General features: G+C 39.6%; 1 protein-coding gene across 1 annotated transcript in view; it reads left to right on the top strand.

Moving 5' to 3' along the window:
- Window positions 1-18,110, top strand: part of LOC104470521 (transcription factor SOX-5-like) — a 94,157-nt gene extending 76,047 nt beyond the window's left edge. Inside the window, exon 4 of the mRNA XM_010085475.1 lies at window positions 17,940-18,110. Within this exon, the coding sequence (XP_010083777.1) occupies window positions 17,940-17,950 (11 nt within the window). The 3' untranslated portion in view covers window positions 17,951-18,110. The remainder of the gene's footprint in view (window positions 1-17,939) is intronic.
- The last annotated feature ends 6,572 nt before the right edge of the window (window positions 18,111-24,682 follow it).

Raw genomic sequence — 24,682 nt, 5'->3', positions numbered from 1 at the left:
AGTGAGATTCTCTACAATCATCTCCTCTCATTGTTATTTTTAGTGGGCTTTTTTTTAGATGTACCGTATACAGTAGAACCTTATTAAAGCCTCACTTAAGATCCTCAGATAATCACCGTCACCAGGCTGCTTCTGAGAGGTTTTCAGCAAACCACTTTTAAACACAGCGATATATTGATTTCTGAGGGGGGGCAAGTGGGAGGTTGCTAATCTGGGCACTTGGGTCAAAGCTAGTGTTCGTGTCCCCGATTCCTTATTTTAGTGGGAGTGGGTTGCAAGTGTAGGCGCATCTCTGTCACTGATTAGAACTTGGTTGTTAGGTTTTGGTGCTGGCAGTCTGAAAGACTGTGAATGTTGTCTCTTAAATGTAGAACAGATTTAGATTTTTCCTGTGATGAAGTGAAATGGGGGACCAACAGTGAGAGTGGTATGAAGGAGAATTTCAAAGGTGGCAGTGAGAGATTATAGTGGTTTGTTTTCATTTTCAGATCCGAGTTGAGGAATAAATATTGTAATACTTGTGAAGATCCTGTATTTTGAGGCTGAGTATAAGCATATTAGGGTGAGATGGGCAAGTCTTTAGACTTCATGTTGTCAGGTGAAACAGGTGGGAGGGACAGGGTTTTGAACAATTTGGTTTCCTGAAATCTTCTTGTCCCTCTTAGTTTACTATCAAGATGCAGAATGAGAGGCAATGCTCCTTGCCTTGCTTTTTGAGGATCTTTTTACAGGCATAGTCCATGTTTAGATCTAGCGGCAGCCTTTGATACTTGAGCAGCAAACATTGTTAAATTGTGATCCCTTCCTGAGGTGGATGGTATCACTTGTGGGTGCTCCTCTATTTTCTTTTCTAAATAATCCCAGACAGTTGTGGTCACTTGTTCATTTGGCAAGAGAAAACATGAATTTTCTCTTTGTTATCTATCAAAAGTTCCCAGGAAACCATTTGGAGATAGGTAGTGTGTGAAACCACAATATGCAGACGGAAATCATCAACATATTGGTGGATGGGGGAATTCTTTATATTTTTCCTGCTTGTCTTCACTGGAGTTCAAAGTGTTGTCAGGAACAATGACTTGAGTCAGAGAGAGTTTGAGTTCCGGTGAAAGGACAGCTAGCTCTGGCTGCTGTGACATCTTTGTCTTTGTTCAAGTAGCATATGGAGTTAAGAACAAACCCTTTAAAGACAGTTGACATGGAAGAGTAGTGTCAGACAGTAGGAAAGGATTTAGGTGTGATGCAGAGTGATTCTAGTCCCTCTCCCTGGTTCATGATGGTCTTTTTCTGTCCTTTGCCAAGAAGTTCATGCTTGGGACTGTTTCGATCTGTCATCTATTCCTAGAGTTTCAGGTGGCTTTAGTAGCTAAAAATTCCCCTTGCTTGTTTGTGCTTGGCTGGAAGATTGCAGCCTTGCCTTTCATATCTGGACCCTACCACTGTAATCCTTGTCACCGTGATTTGTAACTGAGATCATTACAGCACATTGTGCAGAGGACTGATACGTAGACACTACAAAGAAGATAATCACTCCTGCAGGATGCCTTTCTGATTTCTTATGGATGACATAAGCCATAGGGAATGCACTGGTTTTTGACACCTTCACTAGCTTCTCGTTCGTTTCCAGGTGCATTTCAGCCAGGTCCTAGAGAGTGACAGAAAGCCCTGGTTATTTTGGCACCTGTCTCAGCTTTAGAACAGAAGACAGTGGCTCTACCACTGGGCCTTCTTGGATGAACTTGGGCAAGCCATTTCTTTTTCTGCCTTACTTTCCCCACTTGGGAATAATGATGTCATTCCAGCTCAACCTGGAAAATTACACAACTGTTAGGACATACAAAGTCATAATCAGATTTGACGGGGGCAAGCAAACATTGTCAATACCAGCTGATCTAAATTAAGTTCTCTGCTTTTCCCCACAAGTCTTATTTCAGCCATGTACCCATAGAAGAAGCGGCTAAAACACTACTAGTGTAAGGATAATGACCTCATTTGTAAAGCACTGAGATCGAATGATGAAAAGCACTATGCTAAACTGACTGATCAGTCCTAATTGGGATCCTCAGAGTAACAGCTCTTGAAGTAATTGTCTTGGACCTGCCAGGAGGAAATTTTGACATGTGCTGGTTTACATCTCCCAGCTTCCTTAAGTCTGAGTTTGCTGATTATTCAAGGTATGGTGCAAAGCCTAATTTTTAAGTTTTCATATCAGGAGAGTGATTGAACGTATTGGTTTGCTAAATAGGTCTTTAGAGGTATAGTAAGATACTGAGCTGGAATCCTAGGAGTTATATAGTGCAATAGTTAAAATACATTTATTACCAACACTCTAGGTCTAATTGCTGTTGCAATTCCATATAAGACTTGTATCCTTTCTGTCCTTACAACCACTTCCTTAAAATACTGCATACACAGCTCTCCTGCTGAGATTTTTTTGGTGTGCCTCCTTTATTCCTCTCCCCTGTTGATTTTTGAACTCTTTCAAGGACTAGATTTAAATCAAAGGGCCTGTCGTTGACTTCAATAAGCTTTTAATAAAATCTGAAAAAAAAAATGCCACCCACACCCCCACAAGAGCAGTTTTTATGAGGGTTTGCCTCCCTGCTCTAACCCCACAAGATCCCATATTCTGTGAGTACTGCTTCCATATACACCTGGCCATAATTAAGTAGTCTTTGTTTTTCCTTCAGTGTTAGTCTTGTTTTACTAAATGTGGTGTAATGTAGTATTGAGAGGAGTTTATCAAATAATTAACTTCAGGTAAAGTATAAAGCCTAACTGCCTGGTAAACGTGCCACCCAGTAAGAAACTTATTTCAAGACAAGTTTTAAAATGTTGACTGTTTTGAAGCCTTAGATATCTCCCTTTACAGTAGGATCATTAATTTTCCTTTCCTTTTTTTATTTTCTGTCGTGTTCCCCTTCCTGATTTTTTTGTTTGTTTGTTTAATGGAAAGTTACAAATAGATGAGGATTTTCTCAGAGTCCTAGAAACCTGGGAGTGTCAAGTTGAACAGCAGATAAACTGGTTAATAAGAACAGATCCCCCAAATTAAGACGCTTCAATGAGGTTTGGATTTAAAAGGAAAACATGAAAGAGAAAATGAAGGGAATGCAACATGGACATCATGCATGATCTTGCTCTCCATTCAGGCAGAAGTGAGCACAGCAGTTTTTAACAATCAGCCCTTATGTGTTTGTGTGTTTTCCTTCCCTCCATGTTGTTTCACAGTTATCTGTTAGTAACAGCAGTATTATTACACACAGATTAAAAGACAGGCAGCTTTTAGGCTCCCTGACAGTTGGCCAGAGCAGAGATTAGAGATAAAAGTTAATCCTGTGAGGTAATAGCAAAAAAAGGGTACAAAGACATGAGATGAGCCGATAATGGTTTGTTTAGGTAAGAAGGCTTCCCTTGCCTTGGTGATTGGCTCTTGCTCAGTGGTGCTCTGAGTGATAGCTTCCCAAATCCTTTCTAAGGTTTATAACAGTTAGAAGTGGGCTGGGGAGAGAGCTAGGGGAAAAATATGGCAGCCAGCAGTGGTTAAAACGTAATGAAATCATTCTAACCATAAATGGAAGGTGCCGGACCATGGGGGAGATGAGAGATGTTTTCTTCCACAGCTGCAGAGCTATTAGTCAGTTAACACTTGGACGGAGGGAGGTTAAAACAGTTTCTAAGTCAGGGTTTAAAATATCAAAGAAACTTATGTTTATGTTTCTTCTAAAGGGAAAATAACTTGGAAGTGTAACAACATGAATATGACTGAAGGTGGTTAAAATGTTAATAGCCTGATAGATTTTAAGTTACATTTCCCTTAAGTTTCACTGGTCCTGGCTGTTTCATTATACCTATTGCACGTTCAGAGAGAAAACTTTTCAAAGATTTTCTTGTATTTCATTTATTTAGGAATGCTCTTAAATCTGCATGACATCACAAATGAAATTCAAATAAATCCATCCCTTTATAGTCAAGTTATGAAGGGATATTCAGAAGAAGATTAGGAACATGAAACAAGTGAATCTTTACTTCTGTACAGCCCTATCATTTTGCAGCTAGCACAGATAAATATGTGTTTGAAATAGAAGCTATCTACCAACCACTGGCAATTCATCACTTCACTGCAGTCTCAAAATTGAAGAGGTAGAAATTCATATCTTCATTTTTTTAAACAAAGATTGAAGAAAGCAGTAGCATTCCAATTCTTGATATAATAATAATATGATTCTGAAATAACCAATTAGCAAGCTGGAATTACTGGTCCTGCCTTAAAACTAGCTATTGCTAACACTAGGCTAAGAAGTGAACTCTAATAGAAATAAAAGCAGGCTGTATTACAGCATCTAGCCATCAGAACTGATGGAAGAAAAAATTCGCCCTCACATTTGCTTCTTTGTACTTCTCTTTTGATGAGGGCAGGGAAGTAGCATGAATACCATAAGGCACAATTATAAATTGAACAACTCCAGAGTGACCATAAGAATGAGTTCCATAGGATACAATTTGTTCTAATCTCTTAATTTCTTTAGTTCCCCTAAGAATCTATTTCAGGGAGTCAGTAAATCAAACTCTGACTTATTCTTCTTTTCTTTCAAGGATTGAATAGCTAGATATTAATTAATATCTCACTTGGAATATTAATGAAAATTATTTGTGTGATCACAGTAAGGAGGCCTTGGAAGGAAAAGTGATGAGAAGGTTGGAAACTAGTGAGTCAAATTTTCTCCCTAAACTTAGAAGGAAGTAAAACTATTCTTTTGAATTTATTTTTTTTTAATATCGTAGCAAAGTGCTTTGATCACTCATTGGTGTGTTTGCCACTCTTTCAGGGTCTGTGGACTGTGGGACAGACTAGGCTAGTAACTTCTGTAGATTATTGTTCAGATTCATGAAATCTGAATCGTTCATTGCTCAAGAGAGCTTGTTTGAGGTTTGAGACAAAAATATTAGTAATCAGTAAGAATCTTTCTGAGGTGTTTGCAAGAAGTCATCTAACAGTGGAATGAAAACACGCTCCACAAATTAGTAATATGACAATTTTACTTGGGAGGCCTACCATCTTTCAGGAAATACCAATTTCCTCCAAATCCAGAAGCACAGACTGCTGGAGGTACATTACAGAGCAGTAGACTATTGTCTTCTGATGTGTGAGATACTAACATTGATAAAGTAACGCCAAGATGTCACAGAGGTAGTATATTCTCCTACAGAACAGTGCATCTGGAGTGTCTTGTGTGGTGACCAGGGCTGCAGACACTTGCAAGATGCTAATTTGTGAATAAAAAGGGGTGATGGGTGGGAATTTTCACTTTCAGGACTTCCTTACAGAAAAAAATAACATTTTTTTTTATAACATTATTTTCAAGTTAAGCCTTTCTTTGTAGCAAGCATTTGTCCGCCTGTGATGCAGTTTTGCATCCTTCTCCGTCTGAAAGCCTGTAAACTTGCCAAGGTTTGTCATGTCCTGTGTTGTTGTTTTGGTTTTGGCCATAGAAATTCCAGCTCCATTTTCTCCTTTTTGTGCTTGAATGAGCAGGGAAAAGAAGTCAGGATTTAGAGAATGTCCTTTTCCAAAGGGATTCAGCTGAGTTGCTCTTCCTTAAATAATTCTGAAGCTCCTGGCTTCAGGCTTAGATTAGTACCAAGTCAGGTTATGAAGTTGTAAGAATTTCTAAGAAACTGTAGTAACAAAATCTAGCCTCGATTTTTTTTCTTTACACTAATTAGACAAGAGGAGGAAAAAGAAGGAAAAATACCAGCCTCTCCACTTGCCAAAAGTATTGTCCCATTCCTCTCTTCCGTTCAGAAGTAGTTAATGTTTTTGGATAACAACCTGCCATAGCTTTCATAAACAGTGCTAATATAATTTATTTCTAATAGACTTTCATGGTGCACATAGCTTGCAGATAATTGGTTTAGGAGTAAATTGAGAGGAGGGTTTTTCTCCAGTCTCTCTTTTTATCATTTGCTGCTAATATGTGTCATTCAGAGTCCAACTCAATCAAGAGTCTATTACTGATAGCTGAACAATGCGGTGCCTACAGATCTTTTATGATGCAAAAGCGGGCAGTTGCATTGTGCATGTTTCAAAAGGCATGTCATAAAAAAAAGAACGAAAGAAAGAACTTTACATGCAGGCTTTTAGATAGGAAAGTGATTCCTTGGAAATAGGTTTTGTCTATTATTTTCTTGTTTAGAATCCCTAATTGACTAACAGATCTTCTTGAAGATTTTCACTTTTTGTTGAGAGTCAAAAAAATTACGTGAAGTTGGGGTGTCTCTCCATTTAGTGTGTCAGGGCTGCTGTGCTCCTCTAACAGTGCAATACAATGCTTCACATATCCCTAACTTTTCCTAGACTGAGGAATGAGAAGATCGTTTAATCTCGTTGCAGTAGTTTGGTACCATCACATGCAACAGTCTGTATAAGTATGAGGGGCTGGTGTTAGAAGCCTTAGCACTCATCAGATAGGAAAAGTCTTTGGAAAGTCTTAGCCCAATGAATGATTTTCTCTTGACTGAATGGATTTGTTGCCTTTAGGACTATTGTACAATATACGTGAATAGTATATTTTGAGTTCTTTTGAAGTGGGGCATATTGAGAAAAATCTTCCATTTTCCATTGCTGCAGTCAGACTCCACATAATGATGATGAGTTTAGATTATATTCAAGTATTTGCACGTTTCCTGGCTGTCATAATTTATAAACAATCAAGTAGATTCCACTAAAATAATATTTTCAAAAACATTTTGTTTGTGTCCATTGACTTGCATGGTCAGACATGCCAGAGAAATAGGTGTGGTTTTGTTGTGCTTTAGTACATTGGTCTGAACCAAAAAGGTGAAGTCTTAAGCCCCAGGAAAGTGAGGGAGAATAAAAAATATCCTCAAGTTTTTTACTTGTGAGGATCAAAGCCTTTTATCTGAACTGCCCTATTCCTTACTGTAAAAAGCCACAAAGTTAAATGAAAATCAGTTTTTGTGATCAGGAATCAAATAATAATTTGTAAAATAAATGTAGCTTCACTCTGATACCATTGGGGATCCCGTGCTGTACTGCTCAACTCAAAAGTTGTACCTTTCTCTTGGTGATATTGTATAGGCAAACAGCAGTGATTCATGTTGCTATCGTACAGCCCTTCACAAGAGTGTGTGTCTGAAGGCACAGTCTGACCACTCATAAAATATCTTCACTCTGAACCAAACAGCTTTTGTATGCTATATAGTATGAAATCAAAAAGTAAAATTTTGTCTTTGGTTTCTCATACCATTTTGTATTAATAAGGCAGTAGGAAATAGAAATGAAAAAAACCTGAACCTGTAGAAGACTTTAAGTCTTTTTTTCCCTTGCTGTTTTCAGAAACAAACTTCCATACAGAGATGACCAATTTGATCAGAGAAAATAGTCTTTTGCAAAAACAAAACAAAACCAAACCAAAACCAACAAAAATCAAAAACCAAAACAACTTTAAGCAAGATCTCCATCAGTCATTAACAGGAAGATGTAGGGGATTTTGGTTCTGTTTTTTTCCAGTCTTTTCCAGCCTCCTACGCGTCTGGCTTATAGGTGGGGTCAAATTGTGAAGCGTTAAAAATCTGAGAATAACAATTTTTTTGTAAGTTTAACATTTATCCGAAAGTAAGAAAAGCCATTTGAAAGACTTTTTTTTAAGCAAGTGAACTTTCCTGATAGTTTAAGAGACCCTGATGATTTAGAGAGTCTCAACTTTGTCTACAATTTTAAGTAATTATCTGAACTTTCAGAGTTTTAAAGGTTATTCCCATCACTAGCGATATAATACGTTCACCGTGACTGGCAACTTTAGGGAGCGTGCAGTTTTTACTCTGTTGACACTTGGCTACTGTTTTGCTCATGCACTGCTCTGTATTCTTGACAGCAAATTGATTTAACTTGCAGCAGGTTGCACGAGCAAGCGAGCGGGAGAGCGCGGGAAAGGGGGAGAGACAGAAATGCGCCTATATGAAATGTACTAGGGGCAGCAAGGCGAGGATACTGAATGGCAACGTTTAGGCATTGACTGTGACATTGTATTAACCTTTTTAATGGACGTATGTAATAAAGTGACATGTAAATGGAGCACAAGGGGAGATATGACACTATATCTGGAAAAGGATAAAACAGTCAGTGAATACTGGGCTATTATAGCAGTTTGCAAACCTTGGATAAACTCAGTCAGCGGTTGTATAATTGGTTATTCAATCCCGACCCTTGTTCACAGCTCAAAGCCAGGAACACTGAGACCTGTTGCCAATTTGAGTGAATGCAGTGACTGTGCTCGGCCGGGGCCTAACACTGGAGCCAGGCCTTTTCCTGTGGGCTGGTTTCCACCATGTCTGGGACTGGCGCAGTGACAGTAGCCCTTTTGTTGTGAAAGGCTGGCTGGTACTCCCCTCCTTTGCAAAATGTCTAACAGCTACACAAATATAAGAAAATACAAAAAGGGACTTACTGTAGCTTTTCTCTTACCGAGTTAAACGTAGGGGCTTTGAAAAGGAGGCAAAGTCCAAGCAATAAGGAAAACTGAAGCGTGTTATGAAATGTTATGGCCAGATAAGGAAAGCGCCATGCTCTTCCAGTGTATGATACAAACCGTGGAGAAAACTGGATTCTCTTAAATCATGTGAGACACAAACTGTACATCCAGAGCAATGTTCTCCTGCTCTCTTTCAAAATACCCCTGCATGTGCAGTTTTCTCCCAGCCCGTGCCGAGTAGCCTGTGAAGCATCCTCTGGAGAAATGATGCAGTGACCACTTGCACAAGCACAGGAGCTCCTGCATGGACCCATTTCATAAAAAGTTCAAAAATGTTGACGTTGTCGTCATGGTTTTGTTTGAGAACCGCTGGTATGGAGATTGTCTCTTGCGTTATGGAGACAGTGTTGTATAAGCCAGCTGGAGATGAACAGAGAGAGTGTTACAAGCACCCCGGTTCCCTCCACCCTCATCCCTCCACACAAAAATTTCCAGTAAAAGCAGGGAGATATTTATGGAATGTCCTGACTCAGAGGCCAGCTGTTTCTCTTCTAGTAAAATGATAGTTAGAAGTAAATCAGAAGAAGGTTTGATTTTGGTTGATGAAACAATGAATATTCAGTAATATATATAGAAGATGAGCCTGGATGAGCTAATGGTCCCTTCTGGTTTCCAAGTTTTTGTGAATGAATCTGCAGTGCTGTGAATCTATAGTTTCTCTTTTCCCCTTCCCTCCCTTTTCTCCCCACTTTTCTCTAGCTTTCAGTAGTGGCACCTTGCACCTTTACAAGCATTAGTTTCTACATGTACCTAGGTTACAAAGTGTTGTTTTTTGGCATGTCATCAAACTATGCAACTTCACAGAGAAGGGAATTATCGACACAGTAGATTATGCACCATCTTTTTAAGTTACAAAATAAAATTGAGGTAATGGTTAAAAATTATATGCCTTTAGATCACAAAGAGATGGGCTTGGGGGCTAATCTCTTTGCCATTCTGATTTACTCTAGTTCAGAGAAAATAGTACAGAGTGCCCGATTTAATGAAAGGCTGCAATTCAATCAAGAGGTTCTGCTGAGGTCATATAATATAAATGGTTACAGCACCTCTTCACTGAGTTACAGCCTTGATAATTCAGTACTTTGTTGTTATTTATGAGGGTAACTTTTCAAAGCAATCTGCATATCTCCTGCTAAAACCTGCTTTGAAAATTTTATACCATGATGTCATTGAAAAAGAATTTTTTTTCTTTTCGTAAGAAAAGGAAAAAAAAAAAAACCACACCAGCAAAATGAGAGGGAAAAGGAATGCATTGTTTTAGAATAGAAAATTAATCACTTGGAAATGGACTGGTTATTGTGAAGCAAATGCAGAAAGAGTATTGAACTTGTGATACATGAGAAAAACTACAGAAACTCCTGCCGAGGCTTTTAATGGAAAATGCACCATACCATCTCATTATAAACACAGCTTTGGGAGTGAAGAGTTATAGCAGTGGAGAAAAATTGGCATTATGAAAATATATATTTTCTTGATAATCACAGTTAATGTAGCTCAGCCTTAATTGAAGTATTGTATGGACCAGCAGGACCACGTTGTAGGGACTTTTGGAATTTGGTTGTTTGGGGTGTTTGTATGAAGAAGGATGTAGTATTGTGTGCTAGTGAAACTAGAATGGTTTAGTGGTCAGGAGAACTGCACTGAGTCCATTGAAGCCTATCCCTATTGACACTGAAAAATCCACTCAACGTATACCTTATCTTCCTAATCCCCCTAATATTATCTGTGTTTTACATCACAATGCAATATTGTGTGCAAGGATAATGCACTGATGTCTCCCTTAGGTCAATGTTTCCAATTTAGTGAATTGTAGGTGTCTGACTGGAGAGCCTACACTCTTCTGTAGAAGAGTGAATGCTTGAGATGCGTCATTAATTTAATGTAGCTAAGATACTAGTGGTCTTAAAGGATTTTGTAGTAGCCCCACAGAGAACTACCCAAATGTAATTTAAATAGGATGGAGGAAACTTTTTATTACTTAATTTTCTCTGAGTTAGAAATGTTCAAAGTGGTAATAGCTGCTTTTATATGTTTTAAATTTGAGAAAAGTATCTGAAACAGGTAGGGAAACAAGTGTTTCAATTAAACTCAGATCAAGGCTTTGCAGAAGCCTAGCTTTTGTGCAGAGTGATCTAGCAATGCACACCTATGGTGCTCTTTTTTTTTCTCTAGTAAAAGCTAAGTGGGAGAGGGAAGAAGGATAAGAAGTGCAACACACTGCCTACTAAGTAAACCACAAGCTACAGCTGATCAACACTTCTTCAGCTCTGAATTGTTGGAGAGGAAAATAATTATAGTCAGGCAATTGTTTTAGAATTGAGTATCATTCACAAGACTCCCTAAGAAGTGAAGAATTTCTGTTGCCAAATTTACAACCCACTAATAGGTTCCACCTAGATATAGTAGGAATTTGCAAATTTAGAGGCCAATTTTTATAAACATCTGGAAAAAGTTTGATTTGGGGATAGCTGTGTTGCATTTCTCCATTTCACTTCTCTGCCTGAGTTAGAATAAGGTGAAGATTTTTTTTTTTTCAAATAAGAATCTATTATTTGGTGAAGAAATATTGTAGCTGATTGAGAAATTTCTCTTTCTACCTTTTCTATGAAAACCAGTCATTTTATATTTTCCTTAATCCCCTGACCATATAATAAATAATATCCTGGCTCTTCTGTTATATATAAAGCAAAAGCTGATCGTACCCTTTTTAGCATTGTTCCACTTTCCACTACCTACCCTGCCATTCTTGCAAGCATAGGCATAACGTATTCTATATTATGCCCTAAAGTGTGACCTTTACTTTTTTAATTAGCCTTTTCTGTATTCTTGATTCAGCTTGTGTTGAAATAACTGGAGAGATGCTATCTTTGATGTACCTGGAGTTAGATGGGACCCTCCGGCTCCATCATCTACTATAACAGGGCTCAAGAAATACATGAGCAAGTGGGAATGTTTCCCAAAGACATGTGATGCTCTGAGAGAGACATGGGAGGTTAGCCTCCATTTTATGGCAAGTGTCTATTAAGGCACTTCCATTCTTTAGCAAGGGAGCGGGAAGCTGTGTAAATTGGTGGTGTAGTGCTTAATGTCTGTGTTCATATAACCAGGAGGCTCCACGTTTAGTTCAGTGGTTAGAACATAGGAGAAGGGAAGCAGGCACAGAATAATTCCTTCTTTCTCTTCTGTTCTTCCCTGTAACCATTGTATTTTACATGACACTTGACCATGAGTATTTGTCATTCGTGTGGTTTATTCCCCCCTCCACCCCCCAAGTACATTGGAAAATGCTGTTGAAGAGGAAAAGGGGGACATGGGAGGTGGACATGATTGTGTGGTTTTTGCCAATTGCTGCTCTTAGGAGTTTGCTGAAAGCTGCAGTTGTCAATGTGGTTATGTGATACAGAAATTTATTCCATCGGCTTTCAAGGTATAGACTGCTTTCATTTATGCCATAGCATCCCCCTAGGATTAAGTCATTTGTTGCTCTGGCATTCTCTTAAAGCCTGGTCACAAAAGAGAACTTTCTGAACAATGGGCCTGTTATCCCATTCAGCCTTTTCTGATCCATTAAATTCCCTGTTACACCATTCTGCAGTTACTCCACACCCCACCTTCCCAGACCCCCTGTTCTTAAGCAATCTGGGAATTTCCCCTTGTCATTTGCCGCACTCCACAGGAGCCCCACATCCCTCTGTTTCCCCACCTCACTTTTGATATTGACTCTGGGTTGTTTTCTGTGCTTGGTGTACTCGCACATATTTGGTATGACTCTCCGTTGTACCTGCATACTAGAGAAACATTTAATATATGTTTATTCAAGGTCTTCTCTATCTTATTCAGAGAGAGGTAGGTTTAAAAGAAAATATTTCAGTCCCAGTTTTATCTCAAGGTTGAAAAAGAAAAGCTCATTTTCCAGTCATCTCGTACAAGACACGAAATAAGTCTGTGTGTAGACTGCATAGTGTTAAGCACTGTGTCTGCAAAGAGAGTTAGGTACCAAACATGAGAAGTCAATGTTAGTCACAAAATTAAATCGCAAAAGATATGATTCCATATAACAAGTTGATAATGTTATTACTCAGACAAAGCTCATTAACATATTTTAGATGTGTCATTGTTAAAATTGAGGTACAATTGATAATGAAGTTGGATTAATTTCTTTTTTTTGCAGCAGCACCAACAGTTCTCTGTTTTAAGTGATTTCAGTGCAAACATTAAAATTTAGCTGAGTTTCTTAGGGACTTGGAGATAGTTTGAAGCAAAGTTCAGAGTTATCCCACACAAAGACTCAAGAAAACAGATCAGGAATCCCAGCAGTAAAGCTGCACAGATCTGTGCACAGACCTACAGATCTGTTCTTTGGGTTCTTTCACAGACCTGTTCTTTGGTCCAATAAGCTCTTCATTTAGAGATTTGGTCTTTATTTAAAGGAGCTATGACTTTCCACACTTTTACTATCAGGAGGATAATTTTTAGATCTTGCAAGTTTGTATTCCTGAGTATAGGTCCAGCTCCTCATAAGGATCTGTCTTGCTAATGCATACATTATGATCCATCCCCATCTCTCATTCCTCTACTCAGTTATAACCCAGTCAATGTTAGAGATCATAGTCCTAGAGGGAAGTTTGGGGTTGTTTTTTCTTTCAGTAGGTAGATGTGGTTCCATTGAGGATTTTGAATATGAGGCCAGAGTCTTAGGAGAGACAGGGCGGCGATTAGAACTTCAGATACATAAAGACCCTAGGTTGACCTAGGTGATTTGCTGTTTTCTGGACGAGTCAGAGCTTTTTAGAAGATGCCTTGTTCCTTTTGTAGCCATGGAAGGTAGAAATAATCAAGATGAGAACACAGGTACGAAGAACACTGGTACCAGACTTCTGTGTGACAAAACAAAGTGCAGCTTCTGCTCATTTACAGCAGAAGCCACATATCCCTTGCCACCACACCTAAGAAGAAAAGAATTTAATAGAATCCTGAACTGCAGATGTTGCAGAAAAGGTGGTCCCTTCCAAGTGGTTCTTTCTTCATCTGAACTTGTTCATCCTGCTTCTGTTCACTGCTCTTGTGGGACCATGCAGGCAAATGCTTTGGAATTGCAAAAAAATAATTGGTTTTGTTTATGTGGAAGACCTAATTTCAGTCACCCCCAAGCACTAGAGGCAGGCCTCCTCAAAGAGGTAGTTTGAGAAATCTGGGAGGATGAGTACGCCTACTGCTCCCTTGTTTTTCGATGGAACAAATTTGCTCCCAGAGCGACAAGGACAAGTTTGTTGGACAAAGTGGGAAAAGGCTAACTATAGGTGTCAGTTGATGAGATTGGTAGCACAGAGGTGAGGGCACTGTTTCTTGTTTTAAAGTAACTTCCCTTCATCAGAGGAAATGTTGACATTCTCCATATCTCTGGGGTCTGTGTTCTTTTTTACCAGGGAGAATGTAGTGCCTCTTGATTGTCATCATTGTGTAAAGAGCTGCTCAGTGAATGACCTTAATTCTTGAGAAGGTATTCTGTTCTTGCCCTGCATTCCCCTTACTGGTCCTTGGTGATTCATGAAGCCATCCTGAATGCAGATGATCTTTCTTGTGCAACTGGACAACTATTGGCAGAGGAAGTTGTATCATCCTGAGGTGAATGAAGGTAGTCTAAGTTTTCTAAAATAGTCTGAAAAAGTTCTGCTGCAGGGTATGAGTAAGATTCCTCTCCAATAAAAAAGAAATAACATTTTGTCCCTTTAGAGTGCTGGCAATGATTTGAAGGCATAGTTTATGCTTGAATCTAAATCCTATTGTCTCTTCTGATAGCAGAAGTTCATGTTACAGCCCTTTACCACCTCTCTTTCACGTTTCCCAGGCTGCTGCAGCTATCTATTGGGTGGCTGGGGAATGGGGAAGCTCAGTGTTTGTGACCATTTTCAATAGTCAGGGAGTGGCTGCAGAGTTGCCCTGACTCTCCTACTCCTTCAGTGCATTGTGTAATATAAGTACATTTTGGATTTTGACAAATGAGTCCCCTTTCTTAGTCTTGTTCTTTCCTTGTTCTCAGTATTGTTTTCTTTGTCGCTCTTTTCTTTTCCCTTCCTTGACTTTCCTGCTTTTACTTTCTTTCCTTTCCCCTTGTCTAGAACTATTATGTTAAAAAGCTATGCATAATAGACTTTCTCTGATTTCTCTTTGCTTATTTGGGGATTACCTGTCACAACTGCCACATGGCTGAACCACCTGTGTATTTTGATGTTATCCCCTAACTCAGGACGAAAAATGCTCCATCAGAAGGAAATCCAGTGTATTTCCTCTCCCTATTTATGCTGAAAATAACAGAGTCCAAAAAATCCATGAATGGAGACAAGTGAGAACAAACAGAACAAGTTGTCAAGGCAGATGGAATGCTGTACTTCGGTGGAGAAGCCTGTGTGCAAATCTTGGAAGATTATTTTAAGCAAGTCCAAAGATTACATTAGCTTTAATAATTTCTACTTGATTTGACATAATGATTCCATGCAAATATAATTTACATTACAACTAGCAGTCTGATTTACTGTGAAACTACCTGCACTTGAGAAGCTTTGTTTTATAGTGTACATCTTTTTTTATTATTATTATTGTTCATCTCTTTCTGGCATCTGGCAGTCGGTGATTGAGATTTTGTTTTCACATATGTTGTGCAAGAGGAGTTCAGGATGTGTAGTTGTTTAGCATCAGGCGTATGTGCTTTAATTCTCACTTCCAGTGGTAAAACAGTCTGTCATATTTTTAAAGAGAATAGAAATCTGAGGCTATTATGTGTTTTCTTGGTTGTTTCAGGGGGAGATCCTTTTCAGTTTTCTGTTTTCAATTTTTTAAATACTTTTAATGGTTTTATTAACATCCCAAATTAGTATTTTATGGTTCTTTCAATATTATCATTAGGTTCAAATTATAACAGTACACATTTACTCTAGGAAGTGCAAGGACAATCTGATGACTGCAGCCCTTTCAGTACACAATTATGTCAATTTATAATTTAAATAAATAGGTCCAGATGATCAAAAGATGTACATGCTCTTACCTCAATTTGATTGATAACATATGACTCTAAACCAGACAGTTCTGTGATACATCAATATTTTAGTGTTTTTTAGCATTATATTTTCACCTTTCAGGAAAGTGTATTTGCTCTTCCAGGTGACTTACTTGCTGGTTTACTGATTTTGTTTGGATGTGGAATTGCCTGATTTGCCTTCATATTTACCTGGTTTGCCAGGGCACTCACAATACAGGGTTTGCATTTGATGGAGCTTATCCATTATATACAGTTTATTAATTGAGTAACCTCATCTAGTAAATATGTATGTATGAATACGTGTGTTCATTACTAGAACAGAAAATATTTCAGCACATTTATTTCTCCTAGCGGTAACAGGTCTGAGTGCATCGTTTAAACGGGTGCAGTCGCTTTCATTTAAGGGAAAATTAACTTTTCTTCTATCTGCCATTGTTCTCTGAAGAGGATTATAATACGGTCAGTGAAATGCTAAGAAGGGTAAAGAAAAATTATGTTAACCTCAAAAGGGAGGAATGTCTTATTTATTGCCTAACCTTGTAATTATCCTGCAAAAACAAATCCTGGGGTGGGGTGGGGAACCTCTTCTTTCTGTCCACCTTCCACCTCCCCTTAACTCACGCTGTCACTCCCGGCAGTGTAACTAATGGTCATATCTGGATCCAGCCCTCCCCACCTCCGCTCCGCTGACATCATAAATTATCCAGATCTAAATGGACAACATTCATTAGCTGTGCACTTTACAGAAAGAGCCAGCTCAGGAGCTAAGCGCTCACCCGTTTTTATTAAAAGTTAAAAAGCTCCTTGCTGTCACGGAAAGGGGAGGTTGGAGGAGGTACAATGGAGGACAGTGCCGCAGAGCTAATAAATAAAAATAATAACTATTACCATTGGTTGAGTGACCCGGGGAGAAGAGCACTACCGAGCCATTTGTTGTTCCCTTTCACTTGTCAACAGCAGTGGCTTAAAAGCCTTCACCATTGTTCAGGGCCTAATAGCACCTGTTGGGAAGATAGGAAGACAGCTGTCGAAAAAAAAAAAAAAAAGGAGAAAAAAAAAGAGAGTCGGGGAGGAGGGTGGAAACCCATGATTAGTTCGGTAACATGCACTTTGGTGCAGCTGCAGCAGGACATGTTGTGGCTTCCATTGGGAAGCAAGGCTCTTTCCTCCCCAGCCCAGCTGTGGGATGGGCACTGGCGGAGCCCCGAGCGCCCAGGGGTGCTGGGCAAGGGCAGCGGAGCCGGGGCTGCCCGTTTCCCAGAGCAGTGGTAGGTGAACAAAAAAACCCCAAACCCCAAACCCCAAACCAGGCCTCAACAGTGGAAGTTGTGGCTTTGTAGCAAGAGTGCTTGTTTCACTTTTTCTTTTTTATTGCTCTCTTGTGTTGGCATATGTCTCCTCTTCCCTCTTTGTCAATGTAAAGGCAGCACGTAAGGAAGGCTGAGGGGAAAGGAGCCCCAGGTATCAACAGTTCCCTTTGCAGTTGATCATCTGGACGCCAGAGCCCCGGACTTTTTTGGTAGTGGGAAGTAATGGCTGTGGCAAAGACTGAAAGATAGGCTCTTTAGAAAATTGTGTCCTCAGCTTTATCACATATAGTCCTTGCTTTTGTCATTTTGAGAAAAATTATGGGCACTTCAGGACTCTTTTTTTTTTTTTTTTTTCCATTTTTAAAAAAAGTGGCTTTGAGACTTTCAAGTAAAAATTTCCCAGTAACTGTATGTGAAGGGTTACATTGTTGCTGTTGAATTTAGGATTTGAGAAGTGGAGTGGCTGAGCTTCAGAAGGATTTCCTTGAAATTCTAGCCAAACACTGTAGTTCTCAATTTATGTTTTATGGTTATTTAGATTATATACTTTTTTTGGCTCTCTTGGGGTTTTGTTTTAGGGTTTTTTTGTGAAAGCGTTTAATTACTTAAAAAGAGATAGGTCAGCACAAAAGATCTTTTCTATCAAAGGATAAACAGTGGATTCTCACCAGCACATCTTCAATGATGTGTCAATACCATAAAAAGTTAGTGTATAGTCATCTTCTTGAATGCTTTTTTTAATCTCTCTTTCTTATTAAGGATGTGCTGAAGATGCAAAAAATTAGCAGACCAAAACCATTGCCCTCTGTTAATATTAAGATATTATGGCCCTTTAATTAGAAACTGGCTCTGTTGGTAGCACTAATACAAAGATGTATTTCAGGGGAATATGTATTTCAGCAGTATATATCTCTGTCCAACTGAGACAGAAGAATAAAACTGAGGTGAAATTTAATGGTATTTAATTCCAGATGTCTCTGTTTTTATGTTGTTACTCTTGAAATAGTCTCTGGAAATATTAAAACATCTCAGTGGTTTCAGAAATTCAGTGAAGCTCAGGCTTGGTATAGTGCGTCCTTCTGTCAACTGACACGTTTTTTTGCTGGGTGAACCACTCCTGAGAAAAATCAATTCCTTCTTTCATTTAGACATGCCTGGAATTAAAGAGGCATTAGAAGGTTGAAGAACACAGATTAAGACAAAATTCTCTTTTTTTCATGCATAGGAGATTTTTTTTTATTTTACTGTTGCCCTTCTTTTCATAAGGATTCCTACTGGTGTAATTGTAACATCAATGACAAGTGAAAAAAATTGCTGTTCAAGTGTTTGAAAGTGAGTTACTCTGTTTCATTCATTATTTTTGCATGTCAGGAAGGTGCAGGGAATGTTTTTAAAATTTAGTTTATTTTTTTAAGTTCAGTAAGGTTAAATAACTTTCTTCCTTCTTGTCTGTTAATTTAATTAGGGTTGAAGAAGATGGTGGTAGCGGTGAGCTGGGATCATTCGAAAGATTGTGTATGATGAAAAAGATGTTCCAGCAACAGTTGTGCCAGTGAAATGCCGCATTTGGCAGAATGTGTTCACGATCGGCTCTTTCCGCCAGCTCGCTGGCCTGGATCTCCAAAGGCAGTCAGGAGCCTAATTCCTTTCCAGAATGAGATTTATGTTCCTGAATGCCTTTGGGAATCCAAAGCACTGAGTCCCAACGAATTTCAGTAACAAAAGATACGTTGTCCTCTGCATGGCATCCAGTGCCATTCATAGTGCCTCTGTGTGCCCTTCTCTGGGGGACACAGTTGCTCTGCTGCACAATGGGAAAGGCAGAGATTGAATCAATTCTCCACTGTAAGGACCAGCCAAAACCTACTATGTATTTGCAAGGACAAGGCTTTAGATGGAGGGGTAACTGAGAAGTGACTACCAGCTACATTGTTACAGTGTTTCTTCAGAATAATTAAGCTGTGGTGGTTTTGGGGGTATCCTGCAAGTAAACCAGCCCCATCTCCATGGAAATCTGAGGCAACCAGCAGCAGCTCCAGGCTTGACGTGGAAGGCCAGATTCATAGTGGCATGAGTGGAGCATAGCGTTGTCCGGCTTCCTTGGCACACAAACATGAATGCCACCCCCACAACAGTGGTACAGGTGGCAATTGTCATATAGCAGCTTGCAACCTGTTATTGTCTAGAGGGTAATCAACATACCCATAGTAGCCTTGATGGGGTCTGTTGTCACTAAGGTATGTAATGTAATGAAGTGTGTGCTCTACAAGTTAGTGTGCTGGAAATAACAGAGATTGAGCTGGAATTCCCTGTTCTGTGGTGAGAGCGGGGATGCAAGCTTGTTCCCTGACTCAATGCTGTGTTTATGAAAGAGGTGCTTTCATCAGGTATGCAGGCCTCAGAAGGGTTTTGTGGACATTTTATGGACGTAGATATTGTCAGTCCAGAAGAGCGTATGAGAGACTTAGAAATACCTGAATTTTTCACATTCTGAAAGCAGACTCTGTCCCAAAGCTGTATACCAGTAATAGGGATGGAAGCTCAGAAAATCCTGACTATTACCTGCGTAACCCCAAAGTGAACATAGACTCTGCTGCTGGGAGATTGAAGGACTGGCAGAAGGTATTATATGGCAGGCTTGATTTCCTTGCATTGTACGTGTCATATCTGGAGTGTGACACTGCTCCTGTATTAGGTGGCCATTTGTTGAAACAAGACAGCCTGAAAAGTACACAGCTAGTGGTGCAACTGCCAGTGCATTCAGGTGATGGAAACTATAAAAATTTCAGACAATAGCCTGACTGTTCCTGAGGGTGTAGTTGAATGAGATGCTGGTTTTGGCCGCAAACCTAGCTTAAGAAGTCCCCGTGCCCTCCCCTTGTCCCCCTGTTCCTGCCTTGTGCTGTGGTTTGCTGGCTCCTCGCTTATGGTCTAAGGGATATTTAGTTCAACAACTGTTAGTATAGTGTATGTGAAGACTACTCTAACCTTTTCTTCCTAAAAATGTCCTTCTGTTTTTAGGTAACTTTCTTTTAAGTCTGTCAGTATGCATTGGTGAGCAATTGTAAAAACAACTGCTTGTGTATTTGTAGATAGAGTAAAATAATGGTTTTAGTGGCATTCATAGATTACTGATTTTGATTTTAAAATCTTGAATTTATTTATTGTGCTATGGAACCTTTTCTGGCTATGTGAATTACGTTTTTTTAGCACAAGAAGCAGCACTCTTGTGCCAGAAATCACAACAAAAATGACTTATCATTCATATAGTGTATACTTCATTAATGCGGCATGATGAGTATTGCAAAAGAGAGCCAGCAACTTGAAAACAACTGTTGTATTATTAAGCATACACAAAATTATGCAAGTATGTGCAGCAAGAATACTATGGTAACCTGATGTCATTGTGCACCACAGGTAACTATGGCCATGTGTGGATACAGAAGTTGATTTTGTCCTCTGAAATAAAATGCTGTGGGAACTAACATGTGGCTGGGCTGGGATTGGAGATTGCAAGATCAGGAAGGCTGGATATCCCTGACAGGAAAGGGGTAGGTTTGGAAGCCACCCGTGGACATATGTAGGCCAGCTGTTTTCTGCACAGTGGTTATGATGGAGTGGTGTAGTAAGAGTCATACTATGATGTGCTGGCCAGAGCACCATAGCTTCCTAATATCTCATCAAAACGTGAATTCATTTTGTTCAGCTCTGTGAGTTGGTGCCCAAAGACAAAAAAAATTTTGGGTATTAAATACCAAAAATCCCAACAGCACGCTACTTTCTGTCCAGCCAGAGAAGCCCCAGGTAGTATTGTACTTAGGACCACATTTTTCTTATCGCACCTGAGCAACTGTGTCCTACATTTGAACAATATTTATATTTGTAGAGGTGTTCCCTAGTGTCTTCTCCAAAAGTTTAAAATGTTTTTAAACTGGTGAAAAATTTCAGTACTTCCTGGAAGGCAAGAGAAAAGTGTATGTTGTGTGGTCTTTGATTTCCAAATTTAAATACATTCCATGTTGTGCCTGCTCATGATTCATAGTGTCTCGCCTAGCTGCAAGTAGTTCCCTAAAAGCATGATTCTGTTGATGGAGAACCATATGTGTATGCAGATGCTTTATGTCTATGTAACCTGCTGATACCAACCATTTCTTCGTAATAGTTTCTTTATTTTCTTTGCTATGAAAATTGTTTCTGATTTTGTGTAGGTAAGACCTTCATAACAAAAAGCGGGTGCATAAAACGAGAAATTTCTTGTGTCCATATACATCCTTGTCTGCTCTTTTAAAGGAAGAGTGGAAATCTGCCCTTAATATTGTTTCCTGATTTAAACCAAAAGGGTTTGTTGTGGTACATGAACACAGAACAGAGTGCCGGTGGGGTGGCGCATCAATAGGTGAGGGTTGGAGAAATGGTGAGTGGAACTGTGGCCAACAGGTGTAATGTATTTATGACCGTAGCAGAAGAAAAGGGTGAATAATGGATGGAGGGTATTTGCCAGCTCTTTCATAATATAAAGGAAGGCGCTTGCCAGAAGTGGAAGGTATATCAGCCAATGCTAAAGTTTATTCATTATCATTTGTGCCGACCAAATACTCTTTCCTCTAGGAATGACATGTGTTGGCAGGAAATGTCTGGTGGTCTGGCTGGGTATTGAGCAACTCCTGGCTTCTCTCCACTCAGCTACACTTCATGTCATCATCTTTGCTGAGGCCAAACATCTTTCTTTTACTTTGTTCTAAGGAGTCTTTCTCTTTCATCCCAGGATAAGAACTGTTCACAGTAGTTATGGAGGGGGGAGCACTTTGGGCATCTCTTTTGAGAGAGCACCCTGCTTGGACATCCAGACACCATGCGAGTGGGAAGCTCCAGGACTCATATTGTTCCTCTACCATGTGGTTGATTTACGTCAGCCTCCTTCCCTTTTATCGTATAAAGCTCTTCTTTATAATGTCAGAGCTTTGCTCTCTCCTTTCCTCTTCAAATATGGCTCTTCCGTAAGTGCCTCATGTGGAGAGCCCCTGTCCTGCACCTTGTTACAGCAGGATGTAATTACATTCCTTTCTCTGGAAGCAGGCAGCTGCATGAGACTGAAGTTTGCTTTTAGTAAATAATCAGCAGGAGCAGAGAGAGGTAATAGGAAGAGATTTGGCAGTGAAGACCATTCTGAGCTGTGATAAGTGGATTTCCAGGACGGTGACCCTGGAGCTACTGGAGAGGTTAGGCCTGAAGGGACTACTGCACTGTGGGGACTGCATTTTTGGAAGGCTGCCCAGGCAGGTTCAGGTACATGTGCATCTGCGCTGCCACTGAATTGAGAGCAGGATTAGGTCACTCCCAAAGGGGAGTTACAATGCCTGGGGGTGGGGGGGGGCAGAAAGTAACTTCTGGAAGTAGACTAAATTAAATAGAAGTCTACCAGACAGTGCTAAAAATGGTGCCTCTTACTACGGCTTTGTAGCCTCAGCACTTCCTGGAAACAAACCGCTCCTTCCTCAGTGTGGAAACTTTTAAGCAAATAAGTCAATGAAGCCATATTTAAGCACCAAAGACAGAAGTAGAGGGACAGTGGTGTGCTTGTTAGCATGCAAGAAGTTAGATTAAAAAGTGATTTTATGTTAATATTGCTTAGGTGCTTTGATTTCCAGTACTGTCAGAGCAATTCAGCATTTGTATATGTGTGCCTAACACATATGGATGCACATGTGCATCCGTATATGGAAATCAGAGCAGTTCACGTGGGACTATTTTACCACTGATTTAATTCCGTGCACTGAAGGCCTGTGTGAGAACTACTGGCTGCTGGCGTCAGTCTCCAGGTCTCATTGTTGTAGACAAGGGAGTCAGCCTCGATGGTGTTTGGCACAGGAGGGAGTGAGGGAGGCAGGCAGGGGAGGAGGGAGAGCGGTGGGGCTGGGGGCCACGGAGGAGCCCAGCGTGTTGCTGCCACAATGGCGGGGGGGGGGCCCAGGGGGGACCCCGGCGTTTTCCTGCCACAATGGCTGGCACAGTCGGAGGGCCATTCACCAGTGGGTATTGCCATACGCAGTGATGCGAAGAAGCATATGCAAGCAACAGAGGCAAGGGTGAAACAAGAAAAGCAAAATGCACCGTAAATGTCTCTAGAAAGAGCTAATGACTGATAAATGTGCTGAATAGAGACAGCAGAAATAATTTTTGTGGATTAATTTGTATCTCTATTAATTCAGTCAGTCTCCTCTTTGCCAACATTTACTTAATGATTCCTGTTATTATTTCCATCTCAGTCTTTCTCTTTGGTGCCATACCCGTAATCCTCTTCTATGACAACACTTAACACTTTTCATAGTGTTTCTGTAAAGGAAATGTTTCCCAAACATTAATGAATTACTGTTCACAACCCGTGAACAACTCTTTTGTAGGATAGGCTTGGAATTGTTTTACTGTGTGCTATAGTACCTACACTGCGAATAGGTAATGGGAGGTCTTCTCAGCTCAAGTGGGGCTAATCCTGAGTTCTTCTCAAGGATGGAATTAGGAGACATTCTGAAGAGTTGTGATACTCTGAACAGCAGACCACACTGTTTATAGTTTTTTGGAGATGCTAATACAGATTATCGTGATACATAGCTGTCCTGATGCAGATCCAAAATCTATCACAATATAGTTCAAATTTTGGATGTAGCAGTTCTGGTGAATCCAAGAGGGGAGTTAAGTGTTGGAGTGGGGATTAGGAACAGCCGTTCCTGTGTGCAGGCAGCCTTTCTCAATTTCGAGCTGCATGTTGTATGTGCAAGCATTAAAAGTTTTACTGACTTTCTAATAAATCCAGAGAACGAGTACTTGGCAAACAAGATACAGTGTTTATTTCTTTTCTTAATTTGAGAGCATCATCTTCCCAATGAAGTCTAAAAAAAAATGAACAAAAGATGACTTTGTTTCTGCATAAGTCATGAAAGCTTCACAGTTGTAGCCCTTTAAACAGTTTTTTTTAAAGATGTGTAAATTTCAAATCTTTTTTTAAATGGGATACATACATGACATAATAAATGTTTGTTTCCAAGATATGGTGCATAATGTATTTCACAAGCAGTTACTGAAATGTGATAGGTTGAGTATTTGAATCGAATATTTTATGTAAGTAAAATACATTAACACGGTATATAATAGAATTAAACTAGCTGTAATTTAATATATCTCTTTAGCTCTATGAAGCTATAGGGGTAGGGAAGCTATTGTCTTTCAGAATTAAAGTTATTTTTAAGTATTGGCAGAAGGACAATTATTTGTTGATTCTGTATCAAAATTCTGTTGAAGTGCCTTATGTAAAAATTGCAGTTCAAGTCAAGAGAGGCTTGAAACTAAGTTAGTGCATCAATTAAATATGATTACATGGGTTTTTTTAAAGGAAAAAATCTATATAATATTATTTTAAATAGTTAACATACAGTATTTCAACAGGGGAAATGCTGATTAGATCACCACAATCTATTTTATGCCATCGGGATTGCTGAGGGGCTTATAATTGTGTTAAATTTTCATATTACTCATATTCACACATTAATGAACAGATGCATTGTTGCTATTGGGATTTTGCCATTTGGCCTTTCACATCTCTAATCATGATTTCCTACTGAGATCTTTACCGTTCTCGCAGAAATTCAGTCATTGATACATGGCCATCCACCGCATTCAATTATTCTCCGCTTAGTTTTGTCGCGGCTCTCCCGGAATCACCGGCGGAGTCAGGTTGCGGGGACGCTCATTTGTAACACGAGTCCCTCGGCTGGGGACTCCGCCGACAA

This window comes from Pterocles gutturalis, unplaced genomic scaffold, assembly GCF_000699245.1.
Source record: "Pterocles gutturalis isolate BGI_N339 unplaced genomic scaffold, ASM69924v1 scaffold5535, whole genome shotgun sequence".
Classification (NCBI taxonomy): Eukaryota; Metazoa; Chordata; class Aves; order Pterocliformes; family Pteroclidae; genus Pterocles; species Pterocles gutturalis.
Note: the sequence above shows the minus strand (reverse complement) of the source record. Positions and strands in the feature narration are given on the sequence as shown.